This window comes from Phasianus colchicus, chromosome 1 (assembly GCF_987193195.1).
Source record: "Phasianus colchicus chromosome 1, bPhaCol1.hap1.1, whole genome shotgun sequence".
NCBI classification, from domain to species: Eukaryota; Metazoa; Chordata; class Aves; order Galliformes; family Phasianidae; genus Phasianus; species Phasianus colchicus.
In genome coordinates, this window is record NC_143436.1 from 56,300,001 (window position 1) to 56,316,349 (window position 16,349).

Sequence of the window (16,349 nt, forward strand, 5' to 3'; positions counted from 1 at the left end):
AAACTCGGGAGTAAGGTTCAAGTCAGTATCAGCTTCAGCATCTAAAGGGGCAGCCAGTTTCCCTTTTATGTAATATTGGTGGGGTTTTTTTTCCCCCAGTGTATTACTGAATTGATTAGCACAGTTAGAAAAAGTTATTTCTTGAAATCAAGGTAACTACAGAAGACAGAGGCAAAGAATCTGCAAATCTCTGCTTATGAGTATATATTAAGTACTGCAGACTTAAACTTAGTAAATTGCAACTTTTTTTTGTTGATCCACCTGAATCAAACTAGTCACTGTCCAGATGCTTTATTCTTCAGAAGGAGAGAGTAACTTGATGGATAGTGTGTGTAGGAGCTGCCCTTGTGATCACATTATTATGATATTATTTTTTTTTGCCTTCTACATGCATGTGGCCAGTGCATGGTAGAACTTATCAGGGCACACGTTCACCAAAGCAATGAATTCAGTCTGGTTTCAACTCACTTCAACCTGGTTTATTATTGTTGTTTTTCCTATAAACAGCAGTTTAATTAAATAATGTAGTAATAAGCCCTAAAAATCTTGTTGGCAGGGTCTCTGCTGCAGCTCCCAGCACAGCCAAGAATTTTTTGAGTTCTGCTGCACATGGGTGAACAGTGAGGAAGCACATGTCAGCCTGCACTCTCCTAAAGTAGGCCACAGGCCAGGCCTTGGCACTTTTATGGCTGGGCTATCTGTGCTTTCACAACATGTCCCTGACTCAATTAGAGCTCTGAAATTAGATTAAATTCTTTATAGTCAACTTGGTGTTATTTAATGTAGTTGTTTTAATTTTGTAATAGGGAAATCCTTGGAAAGAATGCAACAGAACCAACAAAGAAGAGGTAAGATTTATTTTATTTTATTTTTATTTTATTTTTTTGTATTGGGTGTAAACTGAAATAAACTCTGATCTACTCACTTTCAGCTGAAAGAAAAATGCTGGCGGGGCTATTGTTTGTTTTTCTACAGCCTGAGAATGCTTTCCTTCTATACAGTTCCAAGAGGTTGACAGCATGATAATATGTATGCTAAATAACAGTAATGTGATTGTGACAAATATGAGCTCCTTACTTGGACAATTTCTGAAGTTCAAAAACCATATGCTTGTTATTGGGTAGACATAGTTCATATTCTGAGTGTGGATTTTTAATGTATATATACTTGAAGCTTTACAATTCAATAATATTGATTTTTTTTTCAACCATGTCTTCACTTTCCATTTCTGTACATAGCACTGCAAGTACTTGTTTGTGAGGGCCAAGGCTCTTGAGTCTGAGTACTGCCAGGAAGTAGCAGGGCCTGCTCTGTCTCATTCTTCATTTGGCTTGGTTGTTCTGCTATTTAGAGATCTTTATAAGGTCTTATCTGCTTTGAATCTCAGTAAACTTTGAAATCTGAAAAATCTTCAAAATTTAAAAAAAAAAAAAAAAAAAAAAGGAAAATAAAAATACACGAATGAGAAAAGAGCTTTTTGGGGGAGGGAGCAAGGGATGGGAGAACGAGTTATGGGAATGCGGTAAACTGTAGCAGTGGGATGCATGTCTTCTTCAAAATAAGCATACTCTTTAATTGTTCCCTCCTTCCTCCAACAGACTTCAGGAAATAATTGTTCAGATTTTATAAAACCATCTTTTGTTGCACCTGATATTGATTTGTTGTAAATTTTATATTGGTGCTAAATATACCTTTGTTATTTTTCTGTAGTGAGAAGCAACTGGAATGTTTGTTGACACACTGCGTTAAAGTGCCAATGCTTGTTCTGGATCCTGCACTGCTGACCAACATTACGCTGAAAGACCTCCTGTCCATTCATCCTACTTTACAAGCTGCTAACAATATGTTCTTTGTAGCAAAACCAAAAAATCCTTCCACCAACGTGACAGTAATTGTTTTTGATAACCCTAAGGATGGTAAGAGTCTGTTTGTCAGATTCCAGATGGTTTTCCAGAGTTTTTATTTTGTTTTTCTTCTGACTCTGCTACTAATTATCTTTTTGACTTTAGCAAGTCATCTAGTCTCTCTCCCTCAGTCTCATCCTCTAAATGATGACATCAGAGATAGTGGTTCTTACCTACCAGACAACTGATTATGAAAGATTAAACAGTTCCGTGCTTTAAAGTACTATTGCAAAAACAAACCTGTTATCTGAGAATCAGTGTTGCATTGATAATCTCACAAGACTGAGGATTAGATTTAGAAATGTTTTTTTACTTGCTGTACTATATAGGCTGTATGTTGTGCAACACTTCTGCCCTTCCTTAAACGATTGCACACCTTAAATTATCTGTATGTTCGACACACGTAAGTAGGCTCTTAGAACAGGCATAGGCTTCTTATTTAAAGATGTAGTGCCCAACCCACTACCACCCACTTGCCCAAACTTCACTAGTGTTTGTTTTATCACCAAGAATTATTTGCCAGGTATAAAGACAAATCTTCACTCCTTAAACATTCAACAGTTTTCAATTTGGAAAAATATATTTTAGTTACTGCAGTATAGAACAGAAGTGAATTCCAGTTTTTGATTGCCAATGCATTTTATTTATCCTAGCTGAAGCTGCCCATTCTGGAATGTTGAAAGACAACAGCAAGCATATAGTATGGAGGGGTTACTTGGTATGTACTTTCAAAAGTTGTTAATTCTTTTTGCTTTTGTGTATCTTAAACTTTGTGTGTTTTTAGGAAGTATTTCTGTGCTATTCTCTCTCCATAACTCACATATAGTAAGAAGTGAAAAATGTTTTAAAATTACCCTTATTTCAATTTTGCAGTTTAAGTTAAATGATAAACTATATGCTATTAAATCTATCAGCTGCTGAAGGGTTAACAAATGATGTAAATTACTGTAGATGTTTAAAAAAAAAAAAAAAAAAGGACTGCCTTTGTACCCTATATTCTTGTTTTTAGACTACAGACAAAGAAGTTCCAGGTCTGGTGTTAATGCAAGATTTGGCCTTCCTTAGTGGATTTCCAGCTACATTCAAAGAAACAAATCAGCTGCGAACAAAACTACCAGAGAGCCTGGCCTCTAAAGTAAAATTGGTAAGGATTTGGAGTAAAGAGTAACTTATTTGTATTGTTTTTGTTTGCTTATTTTGAATGCTTCCTACAGATCTTGCCTATCTAGCAAGAGAACTGTTGCAGGTGATGTCGTCCTATTTCTGATAGTAATCTTTTTTTGTGTGTATGTGAGACTCTTCTTGAATTGTGAAGAATAGTAAACAGTAGATCAGTTGCCTTCCAAATGCCAGTTTTCCATTCTGTGACTGTAAGTTATCATAGAGTCAAAGAATCATAGAATCACTAAGGTTGGAGAAGACCCACAGGGTCATCCAGTCCAACCATTATTAGGTGTTAGATTTGTTAGCCTGCAATAAGTAAAATAAAATGCTATATTTATCAGTTTCTCTTAGCCATTTGCTATAGACTACTGCCTTACTGAAGTGTACTGAATCACAGGATTGTTTGATGTGACAGAATTTTGTTTGTGTGGTTTCTTAGCTTTTTTTTTTCTTCTTCTTTGGTTTTGGAAGAGTTATCTTAGTAGTGAAAGCAATTAAATTTTTCACAGCGGAACGTTGTATTTATTTCTTCCAAGTACTCTGTATGGTCCTAAGCCAGTTATACATCAGCTTACCCATCTGCAAGGCAACAAAAGATCATAACTTATATGATTGTGTCACTCACTGACGTTTTGTCTTTCATCGTCTCCTGACATTTGCACACCTTTTGCAGTTACAACCTGATTTAACAGATAGAAAGCTGCAGAACTCTGTGAAAATCACTGACTCAGGCATTGGAGAGATGAGACTAAGCTCTCTTTCTGAAGTAAGAGCTTAACGAGGTGAAGAATAGCTGGTCTGCTACCAGTTAACCAAGTCCAGTACTCTGTAAAGGGAGCAGCACAGAGACGATGGTAGTTTGAGAGGGGCTGAGAGAGAGAGTGATGTGAAGGGAATTAAAAAGGTGTGTAGAGAACCGGGATGTCAGTCCATACAAAAAATGCCTTCATTTTTTTGATGTCTACTTATAGGATGTAATAATTCACTTTGTGACTTGTTGGTGCTTGAAAGAGCATGACTTGCTTTCCTTGTATCTCTTTAGCAGGCTAGGTTATCAAATCATGTATTGTGCTACAGCTGAATAAAGTGTAGCTGGTTTCGTAGGCTGGTCACACTCCAGATGAATGCAGGCTGAATTTCTTGTCTTGGCTCCTGTTAGAAGATTGGTTAGAATCTTGTTAACAATGGCTAGGAATAATACTAAATAAACATATTTGTACCTCTCTTCCTACCGCTCTTAAGTAGCTTAATATAAATAGCTCTTAATTAGCTTTTAAAACTTAAATAGCTCTTCTCTTTTGATTTTGTTTACATCTTCTGTGTATTTGTAGAGATATGACTGTAAGATATGACTTTCTCCTAGCATTTTTTTGTCTCACTGGATTAATTAGGCAGTTAATACAGTTAATAATTTTTTTTTTTTCATTGCAGCAGTATCTCCTAGCAGTATTTATTACTCCAGCAAAAAGCATGGATAGATTATTTCTGCATTTCAGTTCTGCATCTTGGGTCCAAGTAACTGGCTAATCTGCTTTAACAAATTTTGAAGAATGCTATACTTTCTCTAGGGTTTTAGATTCCCTTTCAGATGAACGTTAAGATGCCAGAGATGCAGTGTCTCTCCTTGTCTCTTCATGGGAGTGACATCCAATGCCTCTTATTTTTCTTCTACAGGATTTTTCTTTACCTTGTCTTGATTGTTCAGTATTTGTCAACAGTTGTCATCCTTTGTGTGCTCTTACCTTTCTGTAAACGTTATCATTGTGACCAGCTCATTATCTGTTCCTAAGAGCTCCTCTTCTGCTATTTGGTTAGATGTTTCTCTGTGTAAACAGTTTTTTCCTCAGGTATCCATTGCATTCTGCAGATTCTCCACTTTGTTGTCATTGTGTCATTTTTGTTTGTGTTCCACCTGGTAGTAGAAGCTTTAGAGCATTTAACCTGAGATTAGTGTACTCTACCTGCACCCTACCTAGTGAGGTAGGCAGCCAATCAGTTGACTAATCAGCAATTTGTTCATGTTAAATCTATAATGGAATATGTGAATATAAAGATAAGTTGCTTATTTAGCTTTGCACATGAAATGTGTATATAATTTATTGTTATAGACTCATGCCAGTTCTTCTTCTAGTGGAAGCTGTAGGTAGGCAGCTGTGATAAATATAACCAGGTAAGGTTCCTCTTTACCAACTAGAGAGATGCTAGGTTAATGCTACTGCTAGGTAGAAGAAAGGTTGGCTGTTCAGTCTCCACTGAATCATAGAATCATAAAATGACCAAGGTTGGAAAAGGAAAAGGTTGGAAAAGATCATCCAATCCTACGGTCCACCTATCACCAATGTTTCCCACTAACCATGTCCCTCAGTACAACATCTAAAGGTTTCTTGAACACCTCGAGTAACTGTGACTCCACCATCTCCCTGGGCCTGTGCCAGTGCCTGACTGTATTTCCTAACATCCAACCTGAATCTCCTCTGGTGCAATTTGAGGTCATTCCCTCTAGTCCTGTCACTAGTTACGTGTGAGAAAAGGCCAACTTCCACCTCACCACAACTTCCCTTCAGGTAGTTGTAGGCAGCTATTAGAAAAGAAGATTGAAGATTGTAGTGATTTCTTTACAGTTGCTGCTTCTGGAATCTAAGGTCTGTAAAGTGGTGTGAGATGCCTGGTGGAGAGAAATAAAGTTACACTTGCATTAGGCTAGACTTGTCTTATCACTACCTCCCATTTTTTAATGGATTCTTCCCTAGTCTCTTTAATGGCAATTTCCTACTGCAATGCTGAAAGCAAAGAAAATGTAACTTAAAATTTCATCTGTAAAAACGTCTGAGCAGTTTTTAGAAGGGAAGAATTGTAGGAAGTGGAGACATGGAGGAATGTATCTTGCTGAGTATTGATAATGCTGCTTTAATCAGATCATTTTCATTTGATTTAATCACTTCTCAATCCAAAAAGCACTAAAAATTGCTCTTACCTCTGGACCACACTTTTTTTTTTTTTTCTAAGAAGCTTCAGTGGTTCTCTGAAAGAAGCAGTTGTGCTTATCAAAAGGGGGTTTCCAGGGTGTATTATGTGTTTTACAGTCTCCTGAATTTTTGTACTTAACGGCCTGCGTTGCAGTGTAATAATATGGAAACTTCATTCCTTTAGAGTGGTAAACAGCAGTATATCTGCTGGTCACATTTCTTGCTTTGCATTGCCTGTGTTTTAACAAGCGTGGTTGGAAATGTTTGGCTTTCTATTATTTCCCGTGCTTTCTTAATAACGCATTAGTAAACCACTAGGTGGGGATGTTACTCTGATTATATGCTTGTTTGCTGCTAAACAGTATTTACTTAGAGGCTGGAGAGATGTTAATTGAACTTAAACATGCTGAAGAGGAGCTGGTAAAAAATATTCTTTACTCTTCCTTCCCTTGCCCCTTATCTATGTTTCTAAACAAGACTGTTATTTTTCAGCCTAAAATAGAACCTTGTGACCCAAAAACTAGGGAGCTGGTAGTGATGTGAAGTTTGACAAGGGAGGGTTTGAAGGGTTTGGTTTTGCTTTTGAGACCATCATACTTTTTTCCACTGATATATAGTGTATTTCTTTGTACAAAGGTGACTTTCTCTGAAGATTCAGTATCCTGATTGCTTCAGATGAAGTTGAAGGCTTGCCATGTTTCCTTTGTAAAATTCTGATTTCTCTTTAATGTGCACACGCATATGTGGACAAATTGTGTTAGAAACCAAGGTGCATGGTTGTCATTTACTGCCCTTATCTTACTGATGAAAGGAAATCTACATAGCAGCCTGTAGGCACTGTGAAACTGGATGTTTCTGGATGCCTTGACAATGGGGTTCTGGGATTCCTGCTGCATCAGACAGTTGGCATCAGGAGCCGTTGCTGTGTGTTCTCAGAGCCAGTTCTAGGAGGGGAGCCTTGAGGCATTGTGTTGGTTTTGACTCTCAGAGAAGGTTCTCCTACTATGTTACTTTATAAAAAGGAAACTCAGTGAGTGTACAGTGACCTCAGTATTTCATACTCACAAGACCTTTTCCACCTCTTTGACACAACATAAGTCTTCTCCACCCCAGCCTCACCTCTCCTTGCTATGTGGGCATGTGGCTTTTCCTAGTATTCATATGGGAGCATGAAAAAAAGGAGCATCTTACTTCCTATCCAGCTTACTTCCAAGTGTAGACTTAGCAGTGTGAAAGGTGTTGGCTCTGAAGGAGAACTTGCACTTGAAGTTACCTGATGTGGAAAATGCTGCTTTCCGTGGGTGGTGGTTGATGTGCCAGCCTGCTGGGTGTCTTCTCAGCTGTTCCTGATAGAAGCCAAAACTTGCTGGATCACTCTGACTCTTGGCACTTACCTGCTTGCTTGCTTCTGTTCTGCTTTTACAACATCACTGGTTTGTCTGACCAGTTTGATCAGGATGAAAGCAGTCTCCAGAATATCGTATTTCAAGAAAATGGGTAACTGCATGCCTCCTCACTGAGAGGAGGATAATAGGTATGAGACTTTGGGAAATCTGCAAGGGAGAATGCTATTTAAATATACCAGCAACAGAAAGTTCTGATCAAAGCTTGAAGAATTTTAGAGGTGTGGTAAGTCATGTCATCAGGAGACTTCATTGGAATCTAAATTTATCCATAGCACTGCTTATGAAAATACTTTTTTTCTGAAAAAACCACACTGCTGGTGTAAAAAGTAAAACAAGCTCCTAAGTTAATTGGTAGTACTTACTTTTCTTCTACTTGTTTGTACTTGGACCGTTAGCATTTAAGCTTAAGCTTTTTAAAACTATATTAGTTGGGAGCAATAAATCTTGTGGAAACAAGTTAAAGAGAAACTAAATAATCTTAAGTACTTCTTCTAGGGTAGCAATATGTTTGGTTTGTTTTATGTATAGGTGACAGGTTCTAAGGGACTGTGTGACACTGTTGTATTCCTAAATAAAGCACATAACCACTAATGGTAGCTTGGCAATCTGTAGTATTCAGATATTTTAGGGGGTTGCTAGTTGCAGTCTGTAAATATACCTCAGCCACTGAACTACTGAAGCCATCCTTTCCACCCATAGGTTCAGATGATTCCCTGGAAGGTCTGAGATTTATCAGATTTTTCTAATGGCAGGCTTCATAAGTCAGATTGAAAGATCTCAAATAGCATATGACTCAAAGCATCAACAGCTTTAAAATGTCACAAGTGAGACAGCTGGTCTTGCTAAGGGAAGGGGTGCTGACTCTGGGACAAGTGGTGTTTTAAAATGAGCAGAAACAGTCGAATTTAATAAATAAAAGAAAAAAATCTGTAAGAGAATTATGAGGGTAAAAAGGATATTTTTTTTGCTGTCTTCTGACCTGTCAGTATTTAAAATGTTATTTATTGCTTTTACAGATAGCATCCAACTGTGAAAGTCTGATAGATGTGCTTATTAGTCTGATGCTGCATGGAAGTACAAAAATTAAGCATTGCATCTAATAAATATTGTTAGTGGTTAACTGCATTTGTTCTCAATCTGAGTGTTGTTGAATGCAAGCATTTGGAGTGTGAAAGTGCAGCTGTACTTTGAGCACAGCATCTTCTCACATTCCTGCATATGGTAAATGCAGTGTTTTATTGGGCTATGCATATTTTTACGGAAATGTTTCACTGCCCTGCAATCTGTAAGTTATAATACTATTAGATGGGACATCTACTGCAAGCTGCTGCTTATCCTGTGCATTATGAAATCTGATAGCCAGAATTACTGGTGGCAAGAGATAAAAACAGCAAACAGATCAAACAGTCTCCAACTAAGAAATGACCTTAACAGCGAATTGGCAACCAACATTAAGGACTCAGAGACCCGCATGGATTAGTTCTGGAGCCCTTTGTATCTCAGATTTCTGAACTGTATGTTGATCTCTAAACCATTCTGAATATTTCACGCTTCTGACAGCGAAGATGAATTGGTGGCCTTAATTTCCTCAGAAAAGTAGTGGTTGATTAAAAGGGGCAAAATATGATTCTTTCAGCCATGTAAGAGTTGTGGTAATTCACAAATTCACATTTTGTTGTTAGAGGTAGGAGACAATGGAGGAGACTTATTCACTTAAATATTTCTAACACAGACAGGCTTACTGTTGCTGGATTATTGTGTTAAGTGAAATATTTGTTTTGGAAAGTGAAGGCTTTACATCTAGAAGTGTTCTATATCTTAAAATGCTTTTTATTTCCTGTTTTGTTACCCCTTTTTTGTGTTCTTACAAAATTGTACTTCTCTAAAAACAGTTTACTAGTCATTTTTACTGGTAATGCCAGCAAGAAAATAAAACAAAGATTGAGTTGGCCAAGGAATAGTGCTGCTGTGGGTACATGCCAAACATTATTTTCTCCATTTGTAGTTGCAGCTCTATTCAGAAGCCAGTGTGGCTCTTTTGCAACTGAATAACCCCAAGGGTTTCCATGAACTGAGCAAACAAGCGAAGAAGAACATGACTATAGATGGAAAAGAATTAACACTTAATCCTGCTTACTTATTGTGGGACCTGAGCTCCATCAGTCAGGTAGGTAAATCCTGTTACAGAACGTAAAGGTTGCAGTGTGCAGAGGCTTACAATTAACTAATTAATGATAAGGAGCATGGGATTTCTTTAAAAAATTGGATGTGGTAAGGTATTTATTATGTTGTAATTAAATGCCATAAGAACACTGCCAAATTCTAAAATCAAAAAGGAGGAAGCATCATGAAGAGTGGCATTTCATTTATTAGAGAAGAAAGAAATTTCAGTTAAGAATTTTGCCCTCTGCATGTGTTCTTATAAGGTTGTGGACAGTAAAGTCCCAAAAGGCTTAATTGATGCTGACAGGTAAACAGATTGCTTGTGTGTGGGAGAGAGACAAGGTTTTATTAACAAACATGATTACCTTTTTCCCAATATGTTTCTTAGGGTTTTGTTGTGGTGAGTTTGTTTGTTTGTTTAGTTTAGTTTGGGGTTTTTATTTTGCTTTTCAGTCTTATATTTGCTGAACAAAAGCTGATCACTTCTCTTCTGAAAGAAATTAAGTACAGGTCCGTAGGGAAAGGAATTGTAATTTGAATAAGTAATAAATGCAAGAATGTTAAGTTTATCAAAAGGAAAACAAACAAAATCACCAGGATAGCTCTTTCAAGATGAGATCTAAAATCTTGTTTTTTCCCTTAATAATGTCAAGTAGCATGGGTAAAGTAAATGTGCCCTTTCTAATAATGCTTATAGTCTCTTTTTGTAGCCAGTTAACCTGGATTTGGGGAACTTTTGCTTATTGTTACAGTCCACAAACTCAAATTTTATATTTTGCCATGTTTAAATTATTCATCTTTTTGTAAATGGGCACTTAGCTGATGTTGTTTTAAATGTTTTCATTTATGTTTTGGAGAATCCATATATTGTTATTGTATATATTGGAAAAGGAGACTTATTTACAGTGCATAGAATTTGCAGTGAAAATTCAATGTTTGACAATTACCATTTTTTTCCCCTCAAGCATCCTGTTCTAATTGGGCATGGTTCCTTTAGAAGTATTCTTAATGACAACTTTAATTCTCAGCTTAGAAAGAGGCCATTAAGTTCTTATAAATGGAAAAGAAATGGTAAAAAGCATGTTTGTTACTTACCTGAGAAATTTCTTATTTAAATGTTTCCCTTTAAAAAAAAAAAAAAAAAAAAAAAAACTTACAGAAATCTTTAGTGCAGCTATTTGGTAGTGAATATTAGGATTAAATTAGCTGATTGCCCTTTTTTTTTTTTTTTTTTTAATGAAAGACCAGCAGATAATTGAAGAGCAGCTACATCATCACTCTTGCAGTATCTCTATATTAGGTGACACAGTTATATATGGTTTGTGATGTGATGTGCTTGGAAGGCCCCAGTCTCTTAAAACAGCAGTTCTGAAAGGTGATGTTACTGATATGAAATGCAACTTGGCTTTTGATCAAGATCAGCAAATAATTGAGACTGATAATTCATAGGAGAAGAGGGTGGGAGTTTTTGTTGTTTTAGTTTGGTTTTGTTTGTTGTTTTGTTTCTAACGGAGGTTCTTTCTTCACGAGCTGGATCACACGAGGCACTGTCATCTTGCAGTGTGGTCAGCAGATGACCTGATGATACCAAGTGGTGAGCCACTGATGTACTGTTCACCTTGACAATTTAGTAGAGTATAATCCTCTAGAGGAATATCAGTACTTGATCATGGTATTTTTTTTTTTTTAATCTCTAAGTCTCAATTACTTATGACCCATATGGTAAAGGATTCTATTGTTATCTGGCTGGATTGGAACTTAAACGGTTTGTTTAAAGTCTAAAAGATTCTTCTTTTTTTATAGTCTAAACAGGATGAAGATATTTCTGCCAGCCGGTTTGAAGATAACGAAGAGCTGAGGTATTCCTTACGATCAATAGAGAGACACGCTCCTTGGGTGCGACATATTTTCATTGTCACTAATGGGCAGATTCCTTCCTGGCTTAACCTGGATAATCCCCGGATAACTATAGTGACCCACCAGGTAAAAACAAAAAAGACTCCCATAGATAAGCAACAAAAAACCTCCAACCCTGGGGGAGAAAAAACAAAACAACAAAAAGCCACAAAACCAACCAAAAAAACCCACCCAACAACAATAAAGAAAAAAGCACGAAAGTACCATTAATAAAGATTCTGTTTTGAAATGCAGTTATTCCCTCTCAGCTGAAGGCTGCTTTTATTAGGAACGAAGTGACCAACTCTCCCCTTTCCCATGCAGTGTTTTGTTAAACCCCAGTATGTTTTAGTACTTCAGATGCAGATATCTCAGGTGAAGCAGGTAACTGAAGACATATCAAGCCTTCACTGAGTTAATTTCTCCAAATACTAAGATTTCAGCCAATGTGAACTAATTTCCTGATAAAAGAACGTTTCTTAAAAAATGACAAAAGACATATGGCAAGAAAAGATAATTTGTATCCATGAACTCAAAACTAGTGCTAACCTAATAAATTTGCTGACAGGGTGGACAACAATTGTTAAAATGAAGAAGGTGGCTCCAAAAATCAAGTAGCTATGCGTTCTGTAAAGCTTATTTAAAAGAGAAAGGGAATCCTGCAAGCTTCCCAAATAAGTGAAACAACAAAAATACTCTAGTAGTTTCTTAATACAAAATCAAAAGTAAGTTTGATCTGTGGATATGACATAGCAGCCCTGAGCAACTTAAGTGGTAACATGATACTAATTCAGCTTCTGTAGCTATCTGCTTTCTAAATTATCTGAAAGCGATGGAAGAATGCTGTTTGAATGTTGGACCAGATTCAACTTGAAATTTTGTTCTTCCTGTACTGCGCAAGTAGTATAAATATATGTACACTGGGCCTGATCCAGTAGCCAGTGAACTAGATAGTTTCTGTCTTTGTATTGAATGAGGTGCAGATTTTTGTTAAGCATCAGACATGAAAATGGTTTTACGCAGGAGAAGGAAATAGAGAAGTCTCAGTTTTTTGCTAATGTTTTTTCACTTTTTTTCTTTTATATGTCTCTTCTTGTTCGTTCAGGAAATATTTCAGAATGTGAGTCACTTGCCAACCTTCAGTTCACCAGCTATTGAAAGCCACATTCATCGTATCAATGGTCTCTCTCAGAAGTTTATCTATCTCAATGACGATGTTATGTTTGGAAAGGATGTTTGGCCTGATGATTTTTACAGTCACTCTAAAGGTCAAAAGGTAAGCTGTTATGAAATAATGTTTTAGACTTGAAACTTCTCTGTGCTAATATAGCAAAAAATGAAGAAACACTACCTGGAAAGAGAGAGAAAGGTACTATCCCTTCTCTCTTCTTATACCTCTAATGGATCATTATTCTTAGCTGGACAATTGCTAGCAAAGGTATCACGTAATTGTGTTGTGTTGATGCTTGCAGAATTACCTTTTGGTATTTTCTCTCTTTTTTTTTTTAATGGCATGATAGTCCTCTGTTTGGCTTCGCTTTGTAATTTTTGTTCCCCAATTCTTCCACTTTCTGTGTGAGCACTGGGAAGACCTATTTGGTGTTTGAAAGCTGTCACTTGTCCCATAAAACAAAAATAATTCACAGGAAAATGTTCTGTTCCGAATAGATTCTTCCATGGAAATGCTGAGATCTGATGATGTTCAGACTAGTCTAATATTTAAATTTACCATTAACAATCTCTATTCTAGAGACCTACAATGCCTTTGCCAAATCATTGTAGAATTATATGTAACTGTGTACTGAAAGATAGTGCGTTTAGTGAAGATGAAGTGGCTTAGTCTTTCAACAACAAATCTGTCATAACTGGGGTTAAATAAAGAAAACAGGCTGAGGACTATAGTTGTGCATATAGACTATGGGATACCAGCAAAGTTTTCAGACGTCAGCTTGATCTACAGGAGTAACATGGAGAAAAACTTTAAAACTAGCATACTGTTTTAATACAATAGATAAAAGGGGATCCAGAAGATGCTAGAGACCACTGTATGAGTGCTTCATACAGACAGAAGTGCACACACCTACATTGAGTTGTATAAAATAAACGACTGTAAAAATACTAATTTCTAGTACTTGAGGACATTAGAAGGCTTTGTCTACTTAACTCTTTGAAGTAGTCATGTAATAGAGTCCTATTTTAATGGCATTTCTATTGTTCTTCAGTTATTGCTCTCAGTTATAAGAATTAAGCTTGGGTAAAATATTTGTGATACCTCATCAGTATTTCAGTAGCAAATGTGCTGCAAAAATCTTGAAACAGCAACGTCTAAAGGAAAATGTATGTGGTTTTTAATTCCCTCTCAGTTGAAAGTGCACATACTGACATGCCTTATTTTTATCTTGGTAATTCTAAGAATTATTTGATCAAAGAGAATCAGATGTTCAGTGTGTGCTTCTTATCTCATGACTGGTTAGTGATAAAGAAACATCTTTAGTCGTGGAAACAAGTGAACTGCAGAGCCATTTTAGATTGAAGTTTCCTCCTTTATCAGATTTTTTTTTTTAAAAAAGATTAAAAAAAAATACTTATTTTCATTTGAAGATGTTTTGCAAAAGTGGATTTGGGATGTCCTGCTTCCTATTTTCAGCCATTGCTGCCTTGCTCTATAGCCAAGAGATCTCATTTAACGTGAGACTTGATCTCCTTCTGTTTGAAAGGGATAACATTTATTTCACCTGATGAAGTTTAAATGCATTTTGTAAAACTTTGCAGGCACTGAAGACACTATATACAGAGAGTAATTATTTTCAGTCTCTGTATTCCAAGAAACAAGCTCAGCTGACATTTATTTGACAGACCTTGGCTCAAACTGTAATATTGTTCCAGGTTTACCTGACTTGGCCTGTGCCAAACTGTGCTGAAGGATGTCCTGGTTCATGGATCAAAGATGGTTACTGTGATAAAGCCTGTAATAACTCGGCTTGTGATTGGGATGGAGGTGACTGCATTGGTAAGACAACAAGGTTAATTTAGGGAAAAAAAAACAGACTTTATTTTTTGTTAAAATTCTGTAATATGTGATTCTTCTGTAACTTAAACAAACAAAAAACAACCTTCCGTAACAGGGGAAAAATAGTCATCCTAAATATTAAAGATAAATAAATTCATGTATAGTAAAAGGTATGTAAATTGGCAGCAGTTGATCAAAGGAAAACCTTTTTTTAGCTATCAAAGTTGATTACATGACAGGAACATTTTTGAACCTCAGAATCCAAATAATATTGCACTTTCAAGGGAATTTTGTCCTGGTTTCATTTCCTTAAGAAAATTCTGTTGTTCAGATAACAAAACAAGTAAGAAAAGAGAGATGGGTAGATTAACTAAGAACCATGAACAGAATATCAGTATCTGAGGCGTTTAGTATTGCATTGTAAATTGAAGTTGTGTGGATATGATGACAGTGTTTTGCACAGTAGTACAGGTCGTACCGTTTCCTTTCACTTTCATACTTTTTAATATTGCTTGCTTCATATTAATGTTAAAGTTGAGTCTGCATTTAAGTGTCTGATCAGAGCAGTTGCTGGAAAGTTTATTTGCACAAGAGTTTTATGATACAATTTAATTTTCAAAATTCTTACCCACTTTCCCTTCATGGAGGAGGCTGTTTGTACATGCTCCTCTCCTAAATTTCACTTTGTTTTTAAAGCCACAATCAAATATAGTCTAAGTAGATTTTGTCACTTTTCTGATTCTGATCTGTGTTCCACTGCTTTTTCACTTTTGCATCTGTTTCCATGCCTTGAAACTCCTTAACACTATCTGGAAGTGAACACTGGAGTAACTTGGATTACAATGTTCCTTTCTACCTCCTTTCCTATTGAACACTTAGATAGAGATTTATTTTCATCCTTTATGAAGCTAGAGGATGATCCCCTCTCTCTTTTCCTCCCAGAAAAGCCATGATGATTGTGACATGCAGGAAAAGTGAATCATTTGACATGAAAGCAGTCAGAGCAGTCTAAGTTCATTGTGAAGCTGCACCTAAATTCAATTTTCCAGACTGTAGGTTATGAAAATGAAGAGAAGCTTCTGCGCTGAGGAAGTGATGCAGTACTGTGGGGAACTGCAGAGTCAAGAATGCAAGCAGAAGTAAATCAGTTTTCTGCCTACATTTTTGAAGTTAATATAAAATACATTGCTGTTTTTGATGCAGTTTTAAGTTGGTTTGCAAATCTCTACAGTAAGATTTATATATACATATATATATAAAATTATATATAATAAAGATTTTACAATTGTACACAGAGTGTTAGTTAATTGTGTTTCAATTTTTCTGTTGATAAATAAGATTCTGCTGACTTTTCAATCCAGTTTTAACACTATATACTACAATGTCCTTTCCTCAGAAATAAGAATTTCAAATGATTGATCTTTGTAATTTTTCTTTTTTCTATTTAGGTAACAGTGGGGGTAGTCGCTATGTTGCTGGTGGTGGTGCAGTAGGAGGTATGGGGAATGGACCACCGTGGCAGTTTGGTGCAGGAATAAGTGGTGTTTCATACTGTAACCAAGGTTGTGCTAATTCCTGGCTAGCAGATAAATTCTGTGATCAGGCCTGCAACGTCCTCTCCTGTGGATTTGATGCTGGTGACTGTGGACAAGGTATGCAAAATAGATAACTGATAAATCTTCTTTTGAATTTCTCTTGTATTGCATTAAGTTTTTTGGTTCCTTATTCTCCAATAGTTCTAAGAGCCCAGCAGTGTCATGAAAGAGAGCTGCTAGCAGCTGAAAGAAATAATCAGGCACTTCCTGTATTCACTAATCTAAACTTGAATGAATTTTTGCAT

The 16,349-nt window shown here is 36.4% G+C and overlaps 1 protein-coding gene across 2 annotated transcripts in view; it reads left to right on the forward strand.

Moving 5' to 3' along the window:
• The window catches only part of GNPTAB (N-acetylglucosamine-1-phosphate transferase subunits alpha and beta), a 39,898-nt gene that overhangs the window by 11,142 nt on the left and 12,407 nt on the right, over positions 1 to 16,349 (forward strand). For both annotated transcript variants that reach the window (XM_031589749.2, XM_031589748.2), the window contains exons 4-12: positions 807 to 848; positions 1,711 to 1,916; positions 2,558 to 2,622; positions 2,914 to 3,048; positions 9,446 to 9,607; positions 11,407 to 11,586; positions 12,605 to 12,775; positions 14,386 to 14,509; positions 15,958 to 16,161. In XM_031589749.2, the coding sequence (XP_031445609.2) occupies positions 807 to 848; positions 1,711 to 1,916; positions 2,558 to 2,622; positions 2,914 to 3,048; positions 9,446 to 9,607; positions 11,407 to 11,586; positions 12,605 to 12,775; positions 14,386 to 14,509; positions 15,958 to 16,161 (1,289 nt within the window). The remainder of the gene's footprint in view (positions 1 to 806; positions 849 to 1,710; positions 1,917 to 2,557; positions 2,623 to 2,913; positions 3,049 to 9,445; positions 9,608 to 11,406; positions 11,587 to 12,604; positions 12,776 to 14,385; positions 14,510 to 15,957; positions 16,162 to 16,349) is intronic.